Source organism: Pteronotus mesoamericanus, unplaced genomic scaffold (genome assembly GCF_021234165.1).
Source record: "Pteronotus mesoamericanus isolate MK-2021 breed Mesoamerican mustached bat unplaced genomic scaffold, CSHL_Meso_final contig_73, whole genome shotgun sequence".
Taxonomy (NCBI): domain Eukaryota; kingdom Metazoa; phylum Chordata; class Mammalia; order Chiroptera; family Mormoopidae; genus Pteronotus; species Pteronotus mesoamericanus.
Window position 1 is genome coordinate 3,605,313 of NW_026555245.1, and position 27,758 is coordinate 3,633,070.

General features: G+C 40.8%; 1 protein-coding gene across 3 annotated transcripts in view; it reads right to left on the bottom strand.

Moving 5' to 3' along the window:
• Nucleotides 1-267: 267 nt before the first annotated feature.
• Nucleotides 268-27,758, bottom strand: part of NTRK2 (neurotrophic receptor tyrosine kinase 2) — a 330,058-nt gene continuing 302,567 nt past the window's right edge. For all 3 annotated transcript variants that reach the window (XM_054582954.1, XM_054582952.1, XM_054582953.1), the window contains 2 exons: nucleotides 6,860-7,018; nucleotides 268-5,993 (listed from right to left, as the gene is read on the bottom strand). In XM_054582954.1, the coding sequence (XP_054438929.1) occupies nucleotides 5,808-5,993; nucleotides 6,860-7,018 (345 nt within the window). In that variant the 3' untranslated portion in view covers nucleotides 268-5,807. The remainder of the gene's footprint in view (nucleotides 5,994-6,859; nucleotides 7,019-27,758) is intronic.

The following is a 27,758-nucleotide window of genomic DNA, read 5'->3' on the forward strand; positions in this document are numbered from 1 at the left end:
GGTTGAGGAAGGATCAGCCAGGGAACTTGTACTGAAGCCTATTTACAGTTATTACTTTCAACTAATGAACACTTCAAACATCTATAGTGATTATATCTAAAATACAGAGAGACAGGAAAAAAGAGCACGCCATGCCTTATGAAAAGTCTATACATTTTTAAAGTAATCATGTCATTTTTAGTCTCTCTTTTGGAGGATGTTATTTATTGTAAGACATCATTTTTATTAAATACACTGTAGTACAAGAGACTTCCCATGTCAGGTTGAGAGAAGCTGGTCACATGATTTACAAACAAAACTTTTTTATTTTTAAACACTGATATTCTGGTGTCACTTTGAAATCAGCCAAGATGCAGTGGGTCTTAGTAAAGCAATGGACCTCAAAACAGATTGCAAAACAGGAACCAGTAAGTATCAGCACAGAGACGTCACATTAAAAGAAAATAAAGCAAAGAAAGAGTTCCAAATACCAGGTCACAATTTAAGGGGCAATATATCTTCAGAGATATTAAACTGTGTGTGTATGTGTGTGCGTGTGTGTGTATGGCCTGGATATATACAAACATCTCTCCATGTACAGAAGCAAATGCAGAGAGTGTCCACATCTCTTGGCAGATTTGTAAGTGACAGATAATGATCAACGGCAGGGAGCAATATTTTACCATAATTTGGTCATTTGTCAAGAGATGACATATTGAAATCCACATTTGATTCAAAGACCTTGTATTTAAAACATTTCCAGCAGTTTTATACATTTTTAAAGCAATAGTAAGATATACAAGCTGCAAGATGTAGGCCTTTACATTTCATTTTATGTTCTCCATTTTTTATTTTCCAGTTCAAACACATGAGTATTAGCAACTTTTATGATGCTTGCTCTGGCATGTTCCACGTTCAGCCAACCTTCACTCAAGATCATTTTTATGAATGCACAGACCAAAGAAATAAAACAAACACGGACCTGGCCTAGAATGCATAGACTAAAAAAATGACATCCCATGTTTTCCCATTTCATCTCCTGAGATGTATGGTAAGATGGCAAAATAGTTGCTTGGTTGCTGTTGTGAAATTCACAGTGTTTTGCCTGCAACATGTATACACATAATTTTTTTTTTGCTTTGCTTTGTGTTTGTGATAAATGAAATAAATAAATAAATAAATAAATAAATAGATAGATAGATAGATAGATAGATACATGAATGTAAAGGGAAGAGAAAGGGACAAAATTCAAAACCTAAAGATATTGAATAACCTTTGACTCAAGAAGTAGTGATTCATTCCTGCCTTAACAACAAGGAAATGCTCATTGTTGTTGTCACATTTAACTGCAAATCCTGCCCACCTCTAACTCTTTAGAATAACATTTGGTATCACAACCTTGGTGTCTCTGCATTCCACAACGATGCATTGTGTAGAAATTGCTTTAAATGCTCATTTAGCCATCTAAGGAGTTGGATCACCAGCCATCCCTCTCATGAAATTTTGTGTAACAGTGATAGAGGGCCAAACCAAAGCTCAATATTGGAAATAAAAGTCCTCCATTTGAAGGAAAAAAAGAGAGAGAGAGAGAATTGGTGGTGTGTATATGCAGTCATTTAACTAATTAGAGATACAATTTAATGCTGTTGGCATCGTAGAAAGTCCAGTTTGCAAAAGGAAAGAGATAAAAGGTCTATTTCTGACCAGGGGCTCCTTTTGTCATGGCTCTTTGAAAAGGACAGCTTTGTACATTGTTGTTGCTTGCATTCCCACTTGGGTGTGGGAATTCCTCAGAGTTGCTCACCTCACTGTGGGGTCTCAGAATTATCCCCATTGGCCTTTGAGACACCGGGCTCTCAACCTTCCTGCTGTCCTCTGGAATGCTTGAACTCTAAACACAGGTATAAAGGAGTCATAGTGGAACAAGATAAGCATAATACAAATGTGCAAAAAAAAAAAAAAAAGAAAAAAATATCTATTTTTCACTTCCTGGACCTTTACATAAGGAGATCTAATTCAGTTCACATTTTCCTTTGCAAGGAGCCAGAGAAAGGACTCAGTATGGTGGGATGGCTTTGAGTCAGTTGTTTTGGGAAGCACAATATCTTAACTAGGTCTTCCACCCATCTAGTACTGCACAGAATTGAGAAGTGCAGTGTATTCCTATCCACATGGGGAATGGAAACACTAATGGCAAATGATGTCAAAAGTTTTGGTTATTTAGCAGATTTTAAGCAAATTATTCATACTGCACCCTACTTATAATTATCTCTATCATTGTATGCCTATAAATTTATACATAGGCACACAAACACATTATGTATGTGTTTATGTATATGTATAAATCAAGTATTTATAACATATAAATACATAAACATACCACAGGAAGTGTTGATGTGAACACAGTGTAATATGAATTCTGATATAATCCTTTATAGCGTAGTTCAAAATATTGTCTAAATAAGCCTGATTATGACATTAGTTCAGTGTACAAGGATTTAGCTGAAGCTATGAGCATAGTTATATGTCACGATATCTCAGCTTCTTGTCATCTCATGTGCTTCATTTTGTTCTAACTTCATATCCTGCTTCATGAACTTGTTAGCATTTTTCCTCCCTGGATTGGAGTGTCTAGCGGACTGAATCATGAACTTCAGAGTCAGAACATTTAGATTTAGTCCCAGTGGTGTCAGAAGCTAGCCTGGAGATTTCTAGCATGCCATTAACTTCCCCAAGTCTCAATTTCCTAGCCTATTAAAAAAAACGAGAATAATTTGCTAACATCTGTAAAAATTGCTTGGAAAACTATGACACAACTTGTTCATGAAAATGATTGCCAGAGTCTGGGCTAGAGAATTATGACTGTCACCACTATTGGACTTTGTACTGAATCTGATGGCAGGCCGTATTCTGTGATCATCATGTTTTAGAGTGAGGTTGCTCCTTTTCTAAAAATGAGAACAGCACAAGAAGAGATTGTGGAGGACCAATGTGGGGCATTTGAAGATACTCTGTGGTTCAGTCAACTACTATAAAAGCAATCTGGTATTCTTTCAATGCAAGACATTGTTGAAATCAGTACATACTCTTGAGACAACAGAAGAAAAATAATAATCAGCAATATAAATAACTATAAATCTTTGCACTTGCATAGGACCTTTCATTTCAAGACCTTGAGGGACTTGTCAAAAGGTAAGGAGAGTTTTTTTTTGTTAGCTTTTGTTTTTATTTTTTTGCTTTTTTCCTCCAGAGGAAAACAACACTGGAATGGAATGGAATGCTCCCATCTTCTCATTCGCCTTAAACAAATCCTTGCTCTAAAACTTCACAGCCCTCCTCAGATGTGATCCTTTAAAGCACTGACTCCTTTGCCCTCTGTTAAAGTAAAACAAGTAAGTTGCAGCGTCTTCCCCCAGAGCAGCCAGCCAGTCACGCTGAAAGGCAAACCTGCGTAGGTTTTCAGGTCATCGCTGATGGAATCTAGAAAAATGTTGTACAAATCTGCCCCTTTTTACTGCTTCACAGAGTGCCACAGTGTTTTAACAGTACCATGGGTCCTTAATAGGATATATACATGCAGGTATATATCATGGAGATATGGCTTTCATTATATTATTATATGTATTCTGGAGGGTTGTTTTTTTTTTTCACTGACAAAGAGAACAATCAACTCAACTCCCATTTCTCATTGGCCAGTGCAGAACTTGAAGGGACAGTAATGTTTGTCTTATTTGTCTTGGCCCACTTCACTTCGCTGCAGATGCTAATGGATTTCCTTTTGTTCTCTGTTAATTGATATTTTTGTTTTGTTTTTTATTTTTTTTTTTGAGAACTGGCTTTCAAACCCTATAATGGAAAATAAGGTGTTCCAGTGATTAAGGGCACAAGCAAAACCTAAACAGAACAATTGCACCTTCAGAAACAAATGTGAAATAAAATGACTTAGGATGAATTAAAATTATTCCCTTTCAATCTGGCTTGTGTTATAAAGATATCAAGTTAGCAAAATTCCCCTCACAGAGGGTAGCAAGTTTTCTTGAGGAACAGAAGTATTTTTCTTCCTTGGTATACCTGATCATCCAAATAACTGTAAATTTTTATTTAAATTTACAACTTCATTTCACAAAACCTGTGACTGTGCCCAGAAGCACACCTCCAAAGCTTGGTCTGGGCATAGCTTTCCATTGGCATGCTGTGCCTAATTTTTAATTTTACTTCTTTTAATGGAGTGAAGAAAACAAAACAGCACGCTGACAGTGGAGTACACTTGGAATGAAACCACTCTCCCAACCAGAGCCCACAGCAAGGACTTGGCCTGTGTACACTGAACATCAATGCATAAGATATCCCCAGAGATGAGGTTTCCTTCCCTCAGGGACTGACTTTGCCTTTCCCACAGTCCCACAGTTTCACAGTGGGGTTGACGTGCATAAGGACATCCAGGCTTCAGTGTCCATATTTGTTAAAACCCATCACCACCTTACAGCCCAGAGACATTTATACTTGGCTAATGAACTCCATTAGCTTTCCCTAATTATATAAGTTATGCCTTTTATAAATCTGTTCTACATATCAGGGGCACAACGTCTGGAGCAGTAGTTTCTGCACAAAAGATATTAATCGACGAAGACCATGCACAATTTTGCTTGCACAGTTAGAAGGACAGGTGGGTGGCGGGTAGGGGTTGGAGGGTAGAGCTATCTGAGAAGTTCAATATAAGAGAAGCTTGCCTCCAAATGTATAGCTTGTCCTATCTTTTCCAAGTCCTTGGCTTTCCTACCCAACCCTGAAATGATCTCTGGACAAGAATCCACCTATTTTCAACAGAACTTGACAAAGGATCATTGGATAACACTTGGAGAACATACCAGTGCTATTACCATGACCTACAAAGACAAGACTGTTTGAGCATGTGATGTACCATCTTGTGTCTCACGGAAGCCATTTTTTTCTCTCTACTATACTCTAGAGTTTCTGGTGATGGGAAATGAAAAGTCCATGCCACAGAGTTCAACAGTCTTTTTACTCCTCAGAACGGTCCTCAAGGGAAGGTGCCAAATACATTCCTCCCAGCTAACAGTTGCTGGGTTTTTCCTAAGCAGGGACTGACGCCAGCTGATCCCAATGGTTGCCTTTGTTCCTCCCATATTGTGGTTTATAGTAAATCTTCTTTCTCTCTGGTTTTAATCTCCCAAATTAAAGGGCTTCCCAGATTGAACACAAGTTTTCATTTTTCTTACACAGGCTTAAGCCATCCAAAAACAATAAGAACAGTAATAATAATAAATAAATAGAAGTGAATCCATAGAAACTCTCGATGTCTGTACAGCAGAAGTGACAAAGTTTAAGTCAAATATTTGTTTTCCCTTTTTTTCATCCACATCAAAGGCAGGAATACAACAAGGCATTGTTAGTCGTGGTGGGCAAACTGGAGTGTCTGCTGATATAACAAATTAGGTTTGTTAAGGCCTTTGTCTATGCAGAGTTAAGAGTAATGCAGAAGCCAGATCGATTAAAAAGAAAGGGTAAGAACTGTGAAGCAGGGAAGACAAAAAAAGGAACAAATAAAAAACAGAACAAAAACTAGAGAACGAACCAGGGGAGATGGAAAGAGAGAAAGAGATAATGCCAAAAAGAAGTCCATACTGTGTCTACGGATGGAGAAGTACACATTGCTTCCCTCTGAAAGCTTCTTGGTGTCTTTGTTGTTAATACTGTCAGAGTAGAGAACAGCAGATTGATGGTATCCAGCAGCAGTTAAAAGACGTTCACCCTCTTGGCCCATCTGAGGAGGTGCTTTGGGTAGGATTGGTCTGCGGGAAAGGGCCCTAGCCTAGAATATCCAGATAGACCGGAGATGCCTTGGCCAAGTTCTGAAGGAGGGTGTAGATGCCCTTGATGTTCTTCCTCATGTGGGGCTCTCGCTGCCAGCACCCCAGCATCAACTCGTAGACTTCCTGGGGGCATGTTCGAGGTCGCTGCAAGACTCGGCCCTGAGTGATGCACTCTATCACCTGGATGGAGATCAAAGATGGGATCAGACAAGAGGAAAAACAATACAGATAAAATAAACGTCAGCACAAAGAAATGGTTGCTTTAAAGAAACCCACTCAGTGTTTGTTTGTTTTTTTTCAGAAAGAAGAGAGCAATTATTATAGGTTCATATATTATGCTTAATTGTATATACCCACTTTTCAAGCACACTGATTTCACCAGACTAGTGGAAAAACAACTTGCCTTTATGAGTGATCCCAAACTTCCCCGCAGAATTCCAATGTGTTTTAGTTTTACCAGCCCAAGATGGAAACTAGGTCACCTTTGTGTCATGGTGTTGACTGATGAGGGACTCTCGGAGTAGAGAAATGAGTGTTCATTTTGGATAATGAATTTGGGTAAAAGAGAGATTTGGGCCTGAAGATGTGAGGTGCTTGAAGCTATGCCTCAAATATGGACATATTTGCAAAAGGATTAGAATTGGAAAACAAAATGAGTTTTTCACTAGAAGTGCATGTTGTAGTGAAATATGCAAAAAAGGAAAGAAACTTGAGCCCTTATTGGAGTAATACACAATAGCTAGCTGTGCTCTAAGCATGCTAGATTGTAACATATGTTATTAATTTGCTAGATGAGCAGCACAAAGTGATTCCTCAGTCCCATCACTAGAGGATGCCAAGTGTGTCAGCAAACACTGCTTTTCCTTCTCTAGAACTCTTAAATTTTGAGAGTGACTGTACTTTGGCCATGACATTTAGGTACCCAGGAAGCCATTTGGGAAGTGCTGTACCCAACAAACCCACATTATATTATGTCCTAACTTCTGGCCAAAGAGTGCCTCTCAGTGTCAGCCCTTTAGGAAGGTCTCACCCAGCCCACTGCACACCTCATTGTTGGACAGCTGGTACCAGGGCTGTTTTCCATATGTGAAGATTTCCCACAACACGACCCCCAAGCTCCAAACGTCACTTTCTGTGGTGAACTTCCTGTACATGATGCTCTCCGGAGGCATCCAGCGAATGGGCAGCATCGTGTGGCCCCCAACCTGGCAGGAAAGGGGTGAAAAAGGAGGCATTAGTCATCCCCAAACCAACTTCCCACCATCAAAGGAAAAGATATGGAAGGGAGATGTGGGGGACATTTTGCTCCCTTTCCTTTATTTGAATTTATTAATTTTAATTGTTTATAAACACACAAGGAAAATATGATTTCTTTATAATCTCAAGCACCAGAGACAGAGGGCAAAGAATGGTCAACAAATCTTTTATATGTGCAATTCTCTCTTGAAACTGGATAGGAACAGAATTGATGATTAGGTGGATGTTCATTCAGAAAAAAACGCACACAAACATCCTTTCTGGCATGAGGATGACTCAGCCTTCTAATCAATAAGATAACTTTGACCAAGATAACAAGTAGGGGTCTCTTCATTCCAAAATGGCCCACCAGGTGACTCTACTTCCTTAGCAAGGCTAGAGTTTTCCTCCATTTTAAGGTGTAAGGATGAGTGCATAGTGCTTCTTTGAACATCTTCTCCACAATCCAGAGATGAATAAGGCAGAAATTATTCCACTTTACAGATGAGGTAACTGAGGTTCAGGTTGCTATCAACACAAAGAAGTCAGGTTTTTGGTCTCCAAGCTCAGAAATTTTCTCTGTGATAGGGCACTGCAACTGAGCGTATTTACAAAAAAAAAAATGAATAACTATGATTCTGAAAAGCCCATTTTAGTTAAAACATGGAGGCTGAGGCATTAAATGTTAAGAGCATTAGCACAGGCAAAGAGAACTTTGACAAAAAACACTTGTCCATGATTTCCTACTTCCTGGAAAAAAGTGAAGCATTCCATTTTCAGGTTTGTAGCCCATTGAGGCTGTCTGATTTTACAACCATGATCAGATTTCTGCATAGTATCCCTATGGGTGGTAGGTCTCATTTTTCATGCTGGTGAACCCTAGCACAACCACCTCAAATGCCATGTCTGACACCGGTCAGCAGGTGAGCTTACAGACACCAGGAATTTGACCTCATGGACAACTTTCAGTCCTCAGGTTCTGAGGCAAATGCCACAGTTATAAGTTTCCTTATCCATTTCTGACTCATTAAAGGAAGGAAGTGGACTACCAGTGCCTGAGAAATGCTGCTTAACTCAGAGCCCAAGGAGCTGGGAAGGTCAGAGATGTCTAATATGTTTGGTGGTTTCAAATAATGCCCTAAGCCTCAAAGAAAGCACAAGTGTGAAAGGAGGATGGTGCTTTTGTTGTTTTCCATTCTCTGTACAGTGACTCTAAATCTGGTAAGTATGAACATAAGTTGCTGGTTCAGGGTTAAAGTGTCCCCATATCTTTACTGTTTAGCTTTGAATACACCAAAATCTCCTATACTAAGTAGAGGCTGGTTCTCTTTCACCAGCTTTTGATTTTCTCACTTTATTCTCACCTCTGCAGTGACAGGTAGTCACTGTTCAATGAGCACAGATTTTCCTCATGAAGCTTCCTGGACAGGACTGATGGCGATGACAATACTCACCATCACCTAAAACACAACCTATGTGACACAGGCACGACGGGTCAGAAAGGATGCTGGTGGTAAACTAATTTGAAAGTGTGTTTGTGGGGAAGAGGAAGAGAGATAGAGAACCACTTACAAACATCCCCTAGAACCAGACAGCTGAAAAACACACTCTGGGATGCATTACTCTAGCAAGATACCAGGCTTCCCATATCCCTTGCGGATTCCCAGCTGCAATGCAGTAGACAACACTCAATTCATGGAATTGGAAATGCTGGGTACCATGTCCTAGTTGGGTAACCTTGACTAGTTGTCAAACCTCTCTGTGCCATAATTTCTCCAAATATAAAATGTGGGTAACAATGAATACCTTCCAGGGTTATTGTAAGGTTAATACCTAAGCAGACCATATATATTTCAATGCACTAAATGCTTTCAAGACATTGCTTCCTTCTCTATAATAGAACTGTCTGATTTCCTTAAAATGGAAAGCAGCCATTCCGGGAACACAGAACTCTCCCGTACTCCTCACTGCAGTGACAAGTGCTCTGTGGCCCCTGTGACTATAGCACCAACTCCACCAGGTTTTCTGTCCTGTACTGCTAATGGCCAAAGGAAAAGCTCCTGTTTCCTTTAAAGGAGAAAAAGTAAGGTTCACATTTTGATTTACATGTTGTCCCATATGATCATTTATTTTATGCTTGGACAGATTTTTCACTTTAATTCTTTCAAGAATCCCTTCTGGGATTTCACACATGCTGTTATAAATAATGCTTTCCTTGTTCTGATGTCAAACGGGTGAGTGTGGGAGAATCTAATAAAAGTTCAGACAGGGTTCACAAATTTTCTAAGCCCATTTAGAACATTTCTGAACATTTCTTTTGTAGCCCTTTCTCAGGATTTTGGAGCATGTCACAAAAGAAGACCAAAAAAAAAAAAAAAAAATAGTCACCGTTGTTACAAATTACTGTCACATTTCAGTCACAATCTCTGGAAGGTTTTTGGAAGCTCACAAAACCACATACTGTGTGGCAACAAACACAATGAGACATTTGTTTTGTATTGTGCTACTTGGCAACTTGCCCTCACATCCTTGCTTAAATATTTGTGACATGGAATGCAATCTCAAGTATGACATTGGGAGCCAGAACTGCTGCTGTGACTGCCGGCTATGCTGTGGTGCCTGAAGAGACTCCTGTAACCCATGTGGTTCAGGCCACATGCCATTCACAAGACTCACCAGATTGAACTAATCAAGATGGGAAATCCAGTTAGCTGGGAGTTCACTTAGATTTGCAATTTTTATTTTCCTTAACCCCAGATACTGGGGTTCTAGTTCTGTAATTACCCACCACCACTTTGCCACCATAACCATCTGTCAATTCTTAGTACCTCACATTTACAAAGAATGTCCACTCAGTTATCTCTCTTGAACCCAATTGCTACCCTCTTGGGTAGACATTGGCTTGCCTTCATATTTCAAACAATGCTCCCAAAGTGCAAAGATTTAAGTAGCTTACCTAGAGCCACACACATAATGCTCCCTTGCTGAACATCTTGCACTCATTCTGATGGGCTGCTCTTTGTTTCCATCTTCTGCAGCCTCCAACACATGCCCTGTGTCTTCAGCCAGCAAGCTTAGTTGTGGCTCCTAACCCAGGTCAAACCTACTCAAGCCTGTTAGAAAATGTGATCTTCTTCCTACCTATTAAAGGCAAGCTCAAGTCCCGCCATTTCAAGGAACTCTCTGTCCCTGCTACATCTCCGTGTCTTTTCTAAGTACTAGGAAGACCTGTGCCCACTTGGTACAGCTCTGGTAATACTGTAGACCAGACACTCCATTTTTTTGCTAACAGATAACATACCTCAAGAAAGGTGGATGCTAATCAGTTATGTCTGGCAGGGCCTGAGGGGAATGGCTGGTAAGCATATCATGTCTTCAAGTGGGTTTCTTGTGAGTACTCATACTGGGAAGGAAATCTTACAGTATTCTTTCAAAGAGATCAGTGTTTGCTGCCTTCCTATTCATTCTCCAATAACTTCTCTAAGCTCTTGATACAACCAAGTTTTAGATTAAATAAATGGAAACTGGCTCACCTATTTCACACTACAAATAAGAAACATTCAATGAAATTTGTAACTTCTTAATAAAATGCAACCCAAAATACCGGGGTTCGCATGGAGAATAAAAGTTAAATTGTATGAGAAATCCCACTCCTTGGTTTGCCATCTGTGGAGTAGACAGGGGGATCTATGGTGCAGACCTGGAACTTATTAACTCTGGGAATAAAGTTTAAAAAGATGTCATAATGCATAACACAAAGGGAGTATTATTCTACAGATAGTTGCTAGCATGTTATATCTTAGGAGGCTAGAGAACAAGGACAAAGGCTTAAGAAGAAAGTTAAACCATGAAAAAGAAAAGGACCGAATGACCATCATGGCTGCTAGTCATTGTAACATAGTGAAAGCAGCAAAGCTAACCAGAGCAATGTCTGAGGCCCATGGCCAAAAAAAAATCCTAGAGTGACTAAAATAAATCAAATTACAGAAAATAATGAGTTCTGTTTTTAAAACATGCCAAGAAAAGAACTTTTCATTTAGCTCTTCATGTGATTTCCATGACACTTCACAATTTTGGTGGTGCTATGTATCAGATGATCTGGTTAAACACACAAAAAAACTGTGTTCTAGTTAAAATACTTGGTCCTGGGCATCCTTTAAATCTACCTGGTTGAAAGGTATTTAACACAATTAATCCTGGATTGTGCTAGAAACCAATGATTTTGTTATATTGTAATCAAATTAAACACATCTAATCACTAGAATGGCAATATTTATTTCTTACCCAAGAAATACTCTTTGGGTGCGTACTTTTGTTCATTAGGTTGTAAATTGGAAAATTTCCTTGTCACTCAACAAACAATATGATTTATTTTTCTACATAGGAAAACTAGGATTTAGGGAAATTAAGGGACTTGCTGAGATAGTGTAGCTATGAATTGTGGACCAGCAGTACTGAAGATATCTCCCTATCCCACCCCTATTTATGCTGAGAACCTAGTTCTTTCTCATTTTTTACAGATATACAAAGCATCTTTTTTCCCCAGGTATAAGTTAACTATGAATGCACAATTCATTTCCCAGGTAACTGGGAGATTATAGAGGTGACAAGGTTAGCTCTCCTTTTTCTGTTGGGCTTCACAAATAATGCATCTACCATCCTCCTTGCTCCTTCATCTTCCCTTCTTCTGCTGCATCCTTTCTTCTCAATGTTGCCCATTCCCAGTACATTCCTACTTCCATTTCTTTGAGTATCCTCTCAAGTCTCCTTTGTCCAGTCCCATTTCAAATACCAATGTTACAGTTAGTCTTGCCTGATTCCTTCCTTGTCTCTCCAAATGATCATGCATATCCTTACCACAACTCATTATTCTTCCATGGTGATGTCTCATCTCCCTTCTGTGTTTATGAGAGACACAATGGTAGGCTGGAGCCTTTCTGTAGATCCAAAGCAAATGCCTAGCTGGCTTTGAAACCACTGGCGATATAAAGTGCATGATGCTAATCTGGGACCTTATAAACTCAACTAGCAAAACCAATGATGCCTGTGAGGCCACTTTCAGTTTGTGGTATTTACTCAGTGAGTGAGTGATAACTTATTTGGCAGCCAAACATTTTATTCCCTTAGAAACATGCAGGCCAAAGGGTAAACCCCATTAAGAGATGAGTAGCTGTCAGAGGCTTTTGGCAGCATTAAATATTGAAGAGATTCCTAGACCTCCTCATGTACCCTTCTCTCAATTGCTTTGTTTCAGCATTTCTTTTGATCTGTTCCTTAACAATTCATGAAAGCTGTAAACTTTAATAAATAGCTGGACCATATTTACTTATTTATTATGTTGCACCTGTAGCATGAAGTTAAAAAAAAGGAGAGAGAAACAGTTTATGCAAAATAGTCTCCTTGGAGAAACTGGAACCACTGTGGTCAGACTGTGGGCACTTTCTGACTACATCCAGGAAGATCAGAATTCCCCAATTATAAAGAGTGACGAGGTGCTTTTGTGGTGTACAGCTACTGAACCAAGGGATACTTCATGGGAAGAAAGTCAGCCCTTCCGGCCTTGCCTAGAAGTCTTGAATGAATGCAGAGCAAGTTGAGTCAGGAGGGGTGCTGGTGACCTCTTGGTCACCCTCTCATACAGTGGGAACTGAATATTATTACATCTGAAGTTGCTGTTATTTGTAGCCTAGAAAATCCTTCATTATATTTTACCATAATGGTCGTAGCAGAAGGGTTATGACTTAGTAACTTCAAGCCAAGTGTTTTGGGATTAGTCAAAGAGAGGGCATGCTGGACCTTATTACTAACATTTCTGCAAATCTTTTTTTTTTTCCACAATTAAATTCCTATCCTACCAGTACAGGGCAAATGATCATATTTGGAAGGGAAAGGTCACAGAGCTGTCATCGCTATCTCCTGACACTTGGATTCTAGGTGAACAGATGAGGCAAATTCAAAATAAAATTTGTATTGAGAATTCTATCTTTATTTTACCATAAAATAATAATAATACAAATTAATAAAAATAACAACAATACTTCATGTTTGTATAACACTTTTTTTGGCTTTGTTATATCATAACCACATTTATTTATCCTATAATAATTACACCTACCTCAAAATGTGGTTGTGAAGATTAAATGAGTTTATATTAGAAAAGCTCTGTGGTGCCATTGTGTGATGCCATTTATATGATAAGGCATTCTTGGTAAGGTGAAACTGTAGGTCTAAACAACCTATGGTTGACAGAGGTTGGGAACTGGTGTTAGGGCAAAGCAACTTGCCCTACTGGGGCATGAGGGAATTTTGTGAGGTGATGGCAATGTTCTAGGTCCCCACTGTGGTGGCACTTAAATGAGTGTTTGCCCAAAACTCAGAACTGTACACTAAAAAAGGTGAATTTTACTGTGTGTATAACTCAATAAACCTGAATTAAAAATAAATAAAGATCTTATACTAATGCTCAGTATATAATAAGTGTGTGAATTATATTAAATGTTATTGTTATATTAAATATTTGAGTTTGCAATAACGGGGTAAGTCACCTATATCCTTTCATCCCAGTTTAAGAGATGAGGAATCTCCAGGCCCAGAAGCAAAGTGACCTACCCAAGGCCACACAGCGAAGTGCTGGAGTCTGCACCAGGACCCAGCTCTCCAAATAGATGGCATTCTTTCCAGCCTGCCTCAAGTCTGACAGGGAATCAAATTCAGAGATAGAAAAGTCTATATGCCTGAGTCAGCTTCGGCTACCATAAGGAAATGCTATAGACTGATGGCTAAAACAACAAAAATTTATCTTTTCACATTGGCTTGAAGCCTGATAACAAGGTTCCGGCAGTGTGGTTTCCGGTCAGAGCTCTCCTCCTGGCTTGCAGGTGGCCCTGTGTATCTTGTGTGTATGGGCAGAGAGTGAGCTTCAGTGTCTCTTCTTATAACGACACTAGCCCTGTTGGATTGGGGCCCCACACTATGACATCATTCACCCTCAGTTACCTTCTTAGAGGTTGCATCTCCAAATAAGAGGCACTGGGTGAGTTTTCAAAATATAAGTTTTTGGGGGGTACACAAACATTTAGTCCAATGCTTCCTTTTTTTTTTTTTTAATTACAATGCATTTGGAAGAGCAAGAACAGCTTCAAATACTAAGAGTTGTGCAATTCTGGTCCAGAATGCAATTCCATGGTCTTCTGTTAGCATCTTCATGTCCCCAGTAAAGGCTCACCCCCATGACTCTCTTCTTTTCCTGGGTGACTCCTGAGAGTTTTCCTATGACCAGTTACAGGGCACCTCAGTAATTGTCAGCTTCAGACCTCATCAAACCTTGTACTCATTGCATTTTGATGAGAAAAAATGTTTTAGCACTTAGCACTTGCTCACCACTTGTCACACTTGCCAAAACTTGTTCAACGCCCCGCAAAAGAAAATGCTTTATCAATCCTAACTTGATTGCCACTTGTTGGAATGAATTAACGATGAGTACCGAGGTGCCACTGTAACTCTAGAGCTTAGCAAATGGTTTAAACCTGTTTTTGTTCCACAGCAGCCCTCAGATTCAACTCATTTCCAGTGCAAAACTTAGGGCAATCTCAGTTTTCACTCTGCCGCCATTCTACCCCAATTTCCCTGGGGGTAGCTAAGGGAGAGTGAACAGACCCTGGAACTCTTTAGTGATGTGTAGAGAAAGGCAGAAGGGCTTCCTGGACTCCATGCTGCTTCAGGTGACAGCCATCATGAGTCCTAATGTTCCCTGCTTGTGTACTATGTACAACTTAAAGAACCAAAGAGTCCTAGATTTAAAAGTGATTATAGTTTCACCTTATTTTACATTTGCTCTAATTAGGAGCAAATAAATCTTCTATCAGTAAAGCATGAAACTGAAATCACACTAATTTCTTTTTTATCCTTACTCAAGGACCTTTTTCCTCATTACTTATAGAGAGAGAGGAAGAGAGAGGAGAGAAACATCAATGTAGAAGAGAAACAGTGATTGGTTACGTCCTGCATATACGTGCCTGGACTGGTTATCGTACACACCTGGACTGGAGATCAAATTCACAACCCAGATATGTGTCCTGACCAGGAATTGAACCCACAACCTTTTGGTTATGGGACAATGCCCCAACCAATGAGCCACACCGGCCACTGATGTTTAAGAATCACATTGGGATATAGAAACTATAGAAACAAGGAATGTTCGTTTTAACAATAGAGTGAACTTAGACTGCAACAACATGCCCGCCTCTTCCTCTGATGGCCTCTCCCTACCTCACCCCACTAACTCTTATCAATGTAAGGAGAGTTTCCTGAGTGACCAATGGGAGGACAAAGCTTTTGGAAAGAACAAATATAGCATGGCAACTGGCATATGATGATTGTACTTATATTGGGTTGGCCAGAAAGTTCATTTGTTTTTTTTTCCTGTAAGATGGCCCTAGTAGTGTGTAGTTGTCTTTAACTTCATTTGAAACAATTTTGTTAGATTGCATTGTGACAGCGGTCATATTGGCATTCATATAAAAAAGCTTATTAAAATTGGTGAATTGTCATGTAGCTATTTTAATACTGAAGATAGAAGAAAATGTGCAACATTTTGGCATATTATGCTTTATTATTTCAAGAAAGGTAAAAATGCAACTTAAATGCAAAAAAAAAAATTTGTGCAGCATATGAAGAAGGTGCTGTGACTGATTGAATGTGTCAGAAGTGGTTTGAGAAGTTTCATGCTAGAGATTTCTTGCTGGATGATGCTTCATGGTAGGGTAGGCCACTTGAAATTGATAGGAATCAAATTGAGACATTAATTGAGAACAATCAATGTTATACCATGTGGGAGATATCCAACAAACTCAAAGTATCCAAATCAATAAAGTTATTGGTGAAAATGAAAAATGTGTCTTTTATATTATGGAAAATACAAAACGGACTTTTTGGCCAACCCAATACATCACTCAGCAATGTGAATTTGTACATTCCAATGACATACATTTTATCAAGAAGCCATTTTTTTTAATGTTCAATATTACTGAGCCTTTTATGGCCTCCTGTGCATTATGGTTTTTAACCCAAGATACCATCTGACTCTTTAGCATTTTAGACCAGAGCATTGCATTCTTTCAGGGTGAAAAGCCACAAGGACTGACATGGTGCTGAGCAAAGGCCACCAGAAAAGCAGGGACAAAATTATATTCATGTCATTGTCTATGTTAACGTGATTGCATTACGCTGTTTTACTACACAAATTTCAATAAGAAATTGTTTCTATGGAAATAACTCAAAAAGGCTGGTACTCCAGCTAGCTTTTAGAAAAGGAAGAAATCAATGAATTGTCAACAGAGTAGGGGGAAGAAAAGCACTCTCCGTGCCAGCTGGGATTACTGTGATTACTGCTGCCTGGGGTGCATTATGTCCAGTAAGTGGAGAGATCAGGTTTCTGGGTGGACACCACACATCTGTCCCACCATTAACTGCAGCTCTTAGTTAACACTGAAGACACTGCCAGAATGTACATTCCACCATTAACCTGAGATGAGGACTTGATACACAAGAGCCAGTTAAAAATGAACGAGGACCTCTTTTCTCCCCGTTCATTTTGATATAGAAACTGATGCCTGTGCCCACATGAGTGCAACAATAATGGAAAATTTGCTTTCTCCAGCGAGCTCTGAATGCTGTCTTGGCATCATTAGGGTCCATTTCTGCAATGTCTGGGATATAGGTAATGTATAGAGATTGTGACCTTGGTTATAAAAGACACTGTGATTTCTTATCATGCTCCTGAGGGTTAGGAAATCATGTAATGAAAGTAACTCTCTGTTACTGAACACCAGCTCTGTGTGCAATGTTCTGTGCTAAAGCCACTGCCTAGATATAAAACTCACTTTTCTCATGCTTCTCCCAACATACCTGCAGATAAAATGTACCCATGGAAAGTGTACATATTACAAGCAGCAGCTATTTTGCATTTGTGAAAGTGGAACTCACTCTCTGACCAGCAGCTTTTCTGGTGCAGATTGAAGAGGGGCAGCTCAGTATTATGGAAAACCAGAGTGGCATACCTGGTTGTTTCTCCAACCTTTCCACCAAAGCATGTATAACTGCATAGGCAAATAAAAGACCAGGGTTGTGGGGCATAATCACAACTATGTCTGTGAGTCTATCCCAAGGTGCCTATGGCAAGTGTGGCATTTTTTTCAAGTCTTACATTTCATCTTTAACATCTAATATAATTATTGTATTCAATATGAGACTCTACAATGCCTTATGAAAAGTAACAATATGTCCCAAACTCATTTATTAAAATTTATGTTTTAGGAACATGGGCCATGTTTGTTTTGTGGCTTCATGAATCTCTGCTCTGGACACAAAGTCTACCCAGACTTGGGTTTGAGAGGCATTGGTGGCAGAAAATGAAAAGGTTATAAAGTGAACAGACCTGGTTTTCTGTCTAGCTCAACAACTTACTAACTAAATAGATAAAAATAAATTATTTTATGTCTTAGAGTCTCTCCTTTGCATTTAAATAAGAATAAAACCCTATAAGGCTAAATCAAATCTATCTCCTTCTCCAATAGGCTAAGTTCTAAAACAGGCGATAAACAACCGAATGGCCAGACATGAGCAAAAAGAAACATTGAAGCAATAGCCTTGAGACTACAGAAATAGCCCTGCACCAGGATTCCATGTGGTCCTGCCCACTGCACAGTTCTGAGGGCTACCTTCACACTGCGGTCCAGGTGAATGCCCTCTCCTAGAGCTGTCTAACTTGGTGACCCATATCAGAAAGTCATGGCTCTATTCTGGTGCTTATAAGACACTCCATGTGACTTTGGGCAAGTCATTCCCTCCCTCTAGGCCATAGATTTTCCACTTATAGAATGAGGACAATGATACTTACTGTGTCTTATCTATGAGGCTCAAGAGAGGTAGCTGAGATAAAGTATGGCTTACATGGTAATACCCAATCCACATGTACTGTTTCATTAATCTTGCTTTTTTTTTTTAATGTGCCTTTATTTCAGTGCTTTTCAACAAATTTGTATGTAGTTAGTGTACATAGTGTTGTCCTCAGCAATGTTGGGGAAACAACATTGAATGAGATTAGGTCCTTGACCCAGAGTTTGTTCTATAATCATGATGCCATAGGAGAAATAAGAACAACTGGCTGTGTGTTGTGATACTGGTACAGTCTGGCCCACTCCTAAATCTACTAATACCTTCAGCTCCCTTCCACTAAGAAGTCAGTATTAGGATGCCTGAGCATTTGCCACTCTGTCTAGAGTCTCATGAAAAGAAACTATTAAAAAAGAGCAGAAGAGAAAGTTTTCAGAAACAATGAAAACCCCAATTTCTCACTGAAGTTTCCTGACAAGAAGGAGTTACCCACAAGGCCACAAGGAAGCTGTGATGGCTGAGTTGTGTTTAGCTTTGTGGCTAGGGTTCAACCTCTAGCTACCATTCACTGCAGGCCTGCATGTGCAAGACACCACCAAGAACTTGACGTATATTACTTCACTGAATTGCATGGAACCACAAGCTGAGCTCATACAGGGATGAAGAGGGTACCTGTTAGAGATCCCCATCAGCTCCATGTGGCAGAGACAGTGGCTTAACCACATGGGGTTTTCCCACTAAGTGGAAATCCTGGAGTACACAGTCAAGGGCTGGTGGAATACCATAGGGAGTTGTTCCAGTGACATCTTTCAGGAGACAACTCAAATCTGCCTGCTTCCTTACACCTCCATTTTCATCTCTCTGTTCTGTCATTACCCTCCCTAGGTTACTGTGACAACCTCCTGACTGGCCTACCCTCTACGCATTTCCCTTCTTACCATTTTCCAATCTACTCTTCATTTAATAGCCAGAGCCATAGTCTTATTATATTGTGTCAAATCATTTGCTTTTCTGATATAAACTCTTCAATGGCTTCTCATTGCCCTTAGGATAAAAGGAAAAGTTACTGAAATGGCTGATAGCACCCTGGTTGATCTGAATACTTCCTTCCCCAGTCTCCTCTTATGTTTTCCACCTTTCCCTGCAGTGACCTATCCATTTGGGTCTTAAATGTCTTAGCACTTTCCCCACTTAGGTCCTTCATGCATGCAGCCCTTCAATTTTCACCTGGAAAACTTCCTCCGGACTCTTGTAACTTAAATATTATACTCTTAGATGTCAAAATCACATTAGACTACCAGGCAGTCCTGCTTACCCCCCGCCCCACCCCCATAGGGCAGTCAGTTACGATGATGCGCTTTTGTGTAGTTATATGTTGCTATCTCCCTCTGCCTGTTTAGACTACAAGGTTCATGAAAGAAAACACTACCTAGTGCTTGAATGCTCAATAAATATTTGTCCAATGAAAAGAGTGCACCTGGCTGCTTCAGAACTTGTGGGTACACAGTTTGTTATGAAATAAATATAAAAGGAGAACAAGGGGTTAAAGCCAAAAGGGTGGCTTCCTGTCAGCCCTGTGCAGGGCTCACAGCACAGACCCCTTGGAGCCAAGAGGGCTATCCAGGGGGAAAAGGGAAAAATGGGCAGTAGCTGATTTGCTTTAGAGAGTGACACCTGTTTCTAATTTAAAGTGCAAATAAGGAATGGAAACATACATATGTTGTACATGGAGGTATGAACATATGGGATAATTTACCAAGAAAAGCCATGGAAGCCAAAATTAATGAGCTGAAATGACCCCGTGGTTGAAAAGAGGATGAGAAGCTGCTGGGAGAAGTCAGAGAAAATGGAAGGGCTGAGTGTCCTGTCCCCAGGGTTCCCTTACTTTTGCTCATCTTATGGTATGGCCCATTGGCCATCGCAACTTCTCTCTGGGAGGCCATCCTTCTTATAGAGGCTTTCCTAGTACCCCATCAGAGTTCCCATAGGAGGGACTCTGGTGGCAGATGCTTGGGGATAGAAGAGGCTTGTCCTCTATAGCACCACCTATGCTGATCTGTGATGGCTAGAGAAGTAAAGGAGGCAGATCGAGATCAATGAGTGGACTTCTAAAGCCCTCAAATCAGCCCTCAGCATCATCACCACCTCCTTTATGAGCTGTACTCTGACTCTCATCTTCAAAGGACTATCCATTTACTCCATAGTAGATGCTATTAAGAAAAATATCATGATGCATTTTGGGTTCTCAAACCCTCATTGCACAGAGTATAGACTGATCTTTTAAGTCATTGAGTTGATAATCATGTGTTCATTTTGTATTTTTCCTACATTCAGCAAAAATTTACAGAGCTACCTACTACATGCTAGGCATTGTTCTGGGCGCTGGGGATGTGTCCTCAGGAAGAGAAAGTAGCTGGTGATTTTTTTGTGCCCCAAGTTCTCATGAAGCTCTCATTTTAGTGAGAGACTCAGACCATGCATAAACAGACGGCTAGGCATGACAATGTAGGTGGTAATAAATACTGTGAAGAAAAAGAGTAAGTTGATGGAAAGGATAGAGGGGAGTACTCTTTAGATAAGAAGATCAACAAAGGCTTTTCTGAGCAGGTGATATCTAAGCAGAGATCTGAGTAAAGCAAAAGAACAAGACATGCAAAATCAGGAAGAAGTACATTCCAAGCATTCAGGTCAGCACATGCAAAGGCCCTAAGGTAGGAACAACCTCAATGTGTTGGAACAGAAAGGAGGCCAGTTTGGATGGAGTGACTGTGGCAAGGGGGTGAATGGTAGGAAAGGAGGAGGAGTGTTACCTGGGGCCAGCACTGGTGAAATTTTATATGATGATGCAGCTGCACTGGAGAGTGTGTTATCTATAGCTACGTGTCCATATCAGTATCTTTTTTTATGTCTTTACTTCTCTATCTAAATAACATGTTACATCAGGTAATATTTCATGGCAAGTGACTTAATATTATGGATCTTTACAGAAAACATATAATCTACAACAAACACATAATCTATGACCTAACTTACCATTTATGAAGGAGGGAAACTAAGACAAAGACATGAAAGACCATAGTCAGAATCAGGCTTTGAGGTGGTTACGAAAGACAGATATTTCAAATCCACTAATCTTGCCTTTTTCTCTTTGATTTTTGCCTCTTATTTTGCACCACCTCCCCAAATCCACCTGGTGGCATGACAACTATGCAAGCTAGCTAAATCGCCAGTCCCTTTCTCTAGGCCCTGTTCAAAAGGAAAGTCCTTCTTCCCAGACCCAGAGAATTTGACAATGACATCATTGCACAGCAAAAATAACCAGTGCTTTCTTTTACAGAAAGTAATAACCTGAGGAAACTAAGTGGGTCTGACTGTTTGGGCCCCTCACCCCTTTCTTTCAATGGAATGAGGAAGGGGCAGTAGAGAGACTATTACTTCTAGTCCCTCCAGTAGCATAGATGTATTCCTGAGTTACTGAGGATGATTAGTGATAGCCCCCTTGGTATTTAGCTTTAGGATTTATGCTGATGGTTTTTATGTGCCTCTCTTTGTCAGTGCATGAGAGGAGACTCCCTCTACATTACCTTGTTTTTCCTGATTATTTCCCCAATATTCCATTAGTTATATGATCACATCACTGTTCAGGTCATTCTTTGACTCCTAAAACAATTTGAGTTTCATTTGAGGAAGAAAGCTGTCCTTGTGGCATCCCAGGGGATAAGAGAAAAGATTCCCTAATGCTGAAGTCCTTAATGATGGTCCATCAGCATTCTTTCTTTGTGCACCTTCCTTCCTGCCTCTCAGTCCCTTAGTCAACCCCATGCCCCACTCCCCCTTTTTTTCCCCAAATTTTCCCTCCAAAGGTCTCTATTTCTGGCAATTACATTTAGTTTATGCCAAAACCTCTATTTAGGTACAGATCATGGGCATTTAGGATACTATATTTATTGGTTAATATTTACTTGAATCCATTTATAGAAATAACTTTCACGAGACACATAAAGGTCTTTAAGCACTACAGTCTGCTCTATGAACACAGACTCAGGAATAACAATAATTCTCTTCAGCCCCAAATTTGTCTTTAGAGATGAAGACAATGTTCTAGAGAGGGACAGGGTGTCTAACTTTTTGGCATCTCTGGGCCACTCTGGAAGAAGAGTTGTCTTGGGCCAACACATTAAAGACACAAACATTAGTGAAAACTAATGAGCAAAAAAAAAAAGGTTTTCAGTAAATGTACAATTTTGTGTTGGGTCACATTCATAGCCAGCCTGGGCCACATGAGGCCCATGGCCCATGGGTTGGACACCCCTAGCTACTGAAAAAATAAACTACTACAAATTAACTAAAAACTGGAGGGACAGGCAGAGATGATTCCCAACTTAAGAACACTGGACTTTTAAAAAGACCACCTTTTCCAATGGTGGCCTGACCTCTTCTTACCCAAAGGTTAAATGTCCTCCAATTTCCTCTCCATTTTGAGCCCATTCCTTCCTCCATCTTCCCCACCTCCTTAAATAGCACCACCATCCCCTCCAACCACATCTATGTTGTGCCCAAAGCTAAGAACCTAAGAGCCATCATTGATCCTTCATTTTTCCTCATCCCCCCATCCAAGTCCTCAGCAGGTTTTTTTAGCTCTACCTGCAAAACATACCTTGAATGCACCCACTTGCCCATTTCCACTGTTATCTCTGAGTCCCAGCCACTACATGCTTGCACCCAGACTATTGCTCTCTCAGCTCTAACCCCAACTCAGCAGGCAACCTACCTAAGTTCCTCTTTTACTAGTCTGGCCTAACTTGAGGCTGAGGACATCATTTGAAGACACCCTTTCCTTGCCCCCAAAAAACTCCCTCATGATCTTGGTGATCTTAGTCTGTTGCCTCTGCCCCACTGGATGACCTTCTTCTTTGCTCCAGGGGTCAGATTTTACCTTTCCCCATCACTGTAGGTAGATTTCAATAAAACTTAATACGGGAGCAGTCAGATAAAAAAAAAAAAATATGTTCAGGTAATTAGTTTCTTACAGGCTATATCTGATAAAACTTTCAGAAGAATGCTTATTTTTTGAGAAATTTGTGAGAGCCTTCTTATCCATTTGCTAAACATGTTAATGGTCACTTCATTGCCTCTCGAAATTAAATCACTGAAGTTGCACCACTGTTTTAAAGTGGGAAAGGTGGTTACTCCTGGAGGGAAAAATTAGGTTCAGCAGAAGGAGAACCCAAAGCGATCTTTATAAGGTAAAGCACTGCAGAGAGACCACAGCAACTAATAGTGTCTGGGCAGCCCTGCATATCCACACATCTGAGGCTCACACCAGACATGGACCATGAGCCTCAGGGGTCAGGCTCTTAATGATCTCTGCTAATGAAAACTCAGCCAATCAGAACTGGCCTCATTCTCATAGTTATCCTCTTGGGGTCTTCAGAAATTACGACCAGGCTTGCTTTGCATTTATATCACCCATGTCCTGGTCAGGAAATCTGGAAGCTGGGCAGTGGAGGGTAGGAGGGAAGCAGGTGAAAGGGTTGTCTGAACACCATCTTCAAGTGATGAGGTGGTATCATCAGGAGAATAATGCCTGAGTGTTCATCACCAAGGGCAGGTCAAGAAAGGGTGAGGGTCAATTGTCACATGAGGATCTCATATTTGATATAATCAGCTTTTTGACATTAATGACCAATAGGTAATTAACTGCTTGAATGCTTGGATGAGGCTGAGGGCAATTGTGAAGTCCCCTTGTCTGTACCCCTCTGGTGTTCTATATTAAAATACTCAGTTGGGCTTTTTCAAATGTTCCCTCAATTAAAAAACTTGGGACTCCATCTGAAACAAAAGAAGTTCTGGGTACCACCTATTCCAAAGAAAGTCTTTATATAAGTCAACACCCAAGACAGCTGGATCTCACAGCTGGATCATACTCCTACTCCCATAATAGAAAAAGCCCTGCAATAACCACCCACCACCGTAAATAACCTGTCCTCTCTGTCTGTATGGGGTGAGCAGTAGAGAGGGGAGTGAGCAAGAGCAATGGGGCTATTGGTCTGAGGGGCCACTATTGGAGTGTTCCTGGAAAGAGGTCATTTCCTTCCCTTCCCCTTCTCTCTGTCCCCCCATCCTCAACCTGAAATCAAGGAGGGGGCTTCAAGAGAAGTTTTCATAAAGACTGGGGTGCCTTAAGAAGACGAGACGGGGACCTCATTTTGCATTTAGGCTTCTGTTTAGGCATCAGGCTGCATGCACTGTCAGGGAGAAGGGGAGTGGGTGGAGAAAGATGGTGGAGTTGAAACTAGCCATCAGGAGAGCTTGCTCTCTCTTCATTTGGAAGGTATAAGTGGGCCTGTGGAAAATGTCTATGTCTGAGCCTTCTTGTCTGTGCCCTGGCTGCGCACAGGTGACACCTAATCCATAGAGGTGTTCGCTGAGAAACTGACAACAAAGGGGAGGGTGACAACTGAGAAGTAAAGAGATACTGCTTCTTATCCTCAGTCCCTCCTCCCAGCCCCTAACCTCATAGGCAGAAGAGGAGCAGGGCGAAGTCTAGCCTGTGCTGCTGGAAGAGGAAGCTTTGACATTAATGGAAGAATGATGCTGTAAATTGGATTCAACTGGTTTTGTAGCTGAACAGCAAGACATAAAGAAACTTAGATGCGTATTACTAAGTGAAAAAAAATAGTCTGAAAAGGTTACATACTGTATGATTTCAACTAGATATATGACATTCTGGAAAAGGCAAAACTATGGAGACAGTAAAAAAAAAAAAAATTAGGGGCTGCCAAGCACTTTGGGGAGGGGAGGAGGAACAAGCAGAACAGAAAGGATTTTTAGGACAATTAAACTATTCTGCATGATACTATAATGGTAGCTAAATGTCGTTATACATTTATCAAAATGCTTAGAGTGTACAACACCAAGTGTGAACTCTTACATAAACTATGGACTCTGGTAACGAGATGTCCATGCCGGTTCATGATGATAACAAACGCCCCCCTCTGGTGGGGGATGATGCTGGTGAGGGAGGCTGTGCATGTGGGGGGGGGGCGGGGGGGCGGGGGACGGGATTTATTGGAAGTTTCTGTACCTTTTCCTCCATTTTGCTGTGAATCTATAAGTACTCTAGAACATAAAGTCAATTTTTTAAAAAGTGTTGCAATGAGGATACGGCTGTAGCGGTTACCAAAGCTCTGTTGCTCGGTTTGCATCTGTGTCATTAAAAATCTCAGAAAAAAAGCTTGTCAGCCCTGCCTGGTCCTTGCAACAGTCTGCTGTTGTTCACGAGGCTATGGAGGGGGCTCTGTAGAAACCGAGACCCTGAGCAGTGAACAAAGAAGTGTGGCTCGGGGAGAAGCAACAGTGAGGAGGACGGTGGCATGGAATGGCCCACTCAGCTAGCCTCGAGGCGGGAGTCAGTGTGGCTGGAAGTCCACTGTCAGCAAGAACTGGGAGACTGGAAACTCTGCTCAGGAGCCTCTGAAATGGGGACACAACTAGTGCTTGGGAAAGAGGCCAAGAAAATGTGGGCTAGGTCCTTTCTCACCAAGATGAGGTTAAGTTGAACAAGGAATGCATACAGTTACCCTGCCATAAGATTTTTTAAAAAAGAAATAGACTTTTAAAATTTAATTTTCAGAACTTGAGAGCTAAACTTGCCAAAAAGGATTACAACAATGTCGGGCATATCAGCCTAGTGATGGTGTTGAGCTAGAATAAATTAAGTCAAGGAAGGATTGAAGGATATTAGTAAAAAGTGTCTTTAATTATAATGATATGTGCCTTAATGGCCCAATATGTTGACAGTATCATAGCTCAAGCTATTAGAATATGATTTTCATCATAACAGTTCTCTTTGAAAGATATTAGACTTTTAACAGTGCAAAAAAAGCTTTTATAACTTACTGATGGGTGAATGTCGTATGACTTATTTTTACAAGCTCCAAGAGGCTCAGGTAGTTATAAAAGAGAAAACTTCACTACTAGGTTACTGAAAGAGTGTTCAAGGGAGAGGATATAGCACATGGGCTAAAATGGACTTCACAGGCTGGCAAGGTGTTCAACTGTGTTCTCCTACACATATCATTAAATTACTGCGTTCTCTTATGTGAACCAAGGAGAGGGGTCCTGGGAGGCACTTAAGAATTTTCAAAAGATGAATCAAGAGCCTTAAGGTCAGAAGACAAGAGGGAAGAGTTTCTCTGGCTCAGACAAAAGAAAGGCTTCTTAGGGGTTTCCCAAAATAAGACTGACAACCTCAAATGCAGGTGAGGGTCCATTTGGGGCAAACTTTCACACCAGAAAAGCAAGAGTGAGGGATAAGAAGAGTGAGGCAAGGAAGGATGGAGAGCCAGTGAGAAGGAGTTACTAAAGTAGCTGCAATATGGTATCTATGTGACCAACTGCTTGCTTACAGGTTTCTTCTGGGAGGCTCTAGGAAATACTGGGTCTCAAGACAGTCTGATTGAAGGGGAGAACAGAGAATAATTTATCTACAGGATTCTGGCTCCTCTTGTTCAGATTCCAACACTGGGTGTTGTCTTCCCTCCACATCCCTGCAGAGCATGCATGGGTATCAGAGTGAGTCCAGTGGAGATTCATATCTCAGCATCAACCAAAAGTCAGCAGGCCATGATGTGAGAGGTATGTGATGTGGGCACGATGCAAGGTGATGTGCTCTCAGTTGGGGAACCTGTACATAGCTGGTCATCACAAGGGCTGGAACAGAACAAGATGGCCAACAGTCCCAAAGACAAGCAAAGCTCCGAGTATCTGAAGCAGCACATAAGAGACATCTGCTATAGGAAGGTGTTTAGGTAACAGGCCCCACTATCTCTTCCTTCTGCTGTCATTGCACCATAGCTTTTCCCACCCAGGTTTCCAGAACCATCGTTACTTAAGCAGCCCCAGTTTACCCCTTCCCCTTCCTCAATTTGCTTTGCTGAATACAGAATCAGCCTCCATGTCAGGCCAACTTGGTGTCTCTCTACTGACCACCCAGACACTACTTTATGCCTGAAATCCCTCTTCTTGTTCACTTGCTCCAAGGGTAGCAAGTGTCTGTTCTGATCACCACATGCCCCTAGCTCACAGTTCAAAATTCATAGTGCTGTCTTTTTCTAGTCAATCCCTTTTCTGGTAGAGATTCTGTTTGGTTTCCATTCTAGTTATCACTACCTAACTATAACCTTACTATCCCCCCAATTTCTAGAGTTACCTGAGTTTGTGCCCCTTAAACATTAGCTTGGTGCCTGAGTCCCTCTCTCCCAGGACAGATTTCTTATAGCCAATTCCTCTTTCACAGGACTTTGGGGTATCTGTGCATTAGACTCCTCATTTTGGGGGTTCATCTACTTCAAGGAACACTTAGTTTCTTCTTGACCCCTAGTCTGGAATAGATATTGTTTTTAATATCAGAAACCAACTTTGCCCCTAGGCTAATCACCTACCACTAGCTGGACATGCCCATCATAGAGCCTACACATACTATGTCTGGCTGCTGTTCCTCTCTGCAAATGATACACTATGAAAATAACAGCAAATCAAGAGTTGATAGAGACCTCATCCTTAATTGACTCCCTGCATAGTTCTGCAAGCCTCTCACTGGGCAAAATGTACACATGCTCACGTCCATGGCTAAATAGAGAGAGGGATGTAGACACCTTCTAGTAGGCATTGAACTGAATGGGGACAAATCCCCAGGTCATTCTGCACATGGGTGAAACTGGGCTTACCAGCCTGGAAAGAGCCACAGAGATAAAGGGAGTCAATCATTAGGGACCACTAGGAAATCAACCTGATCACAGAGCACCTGCTGCA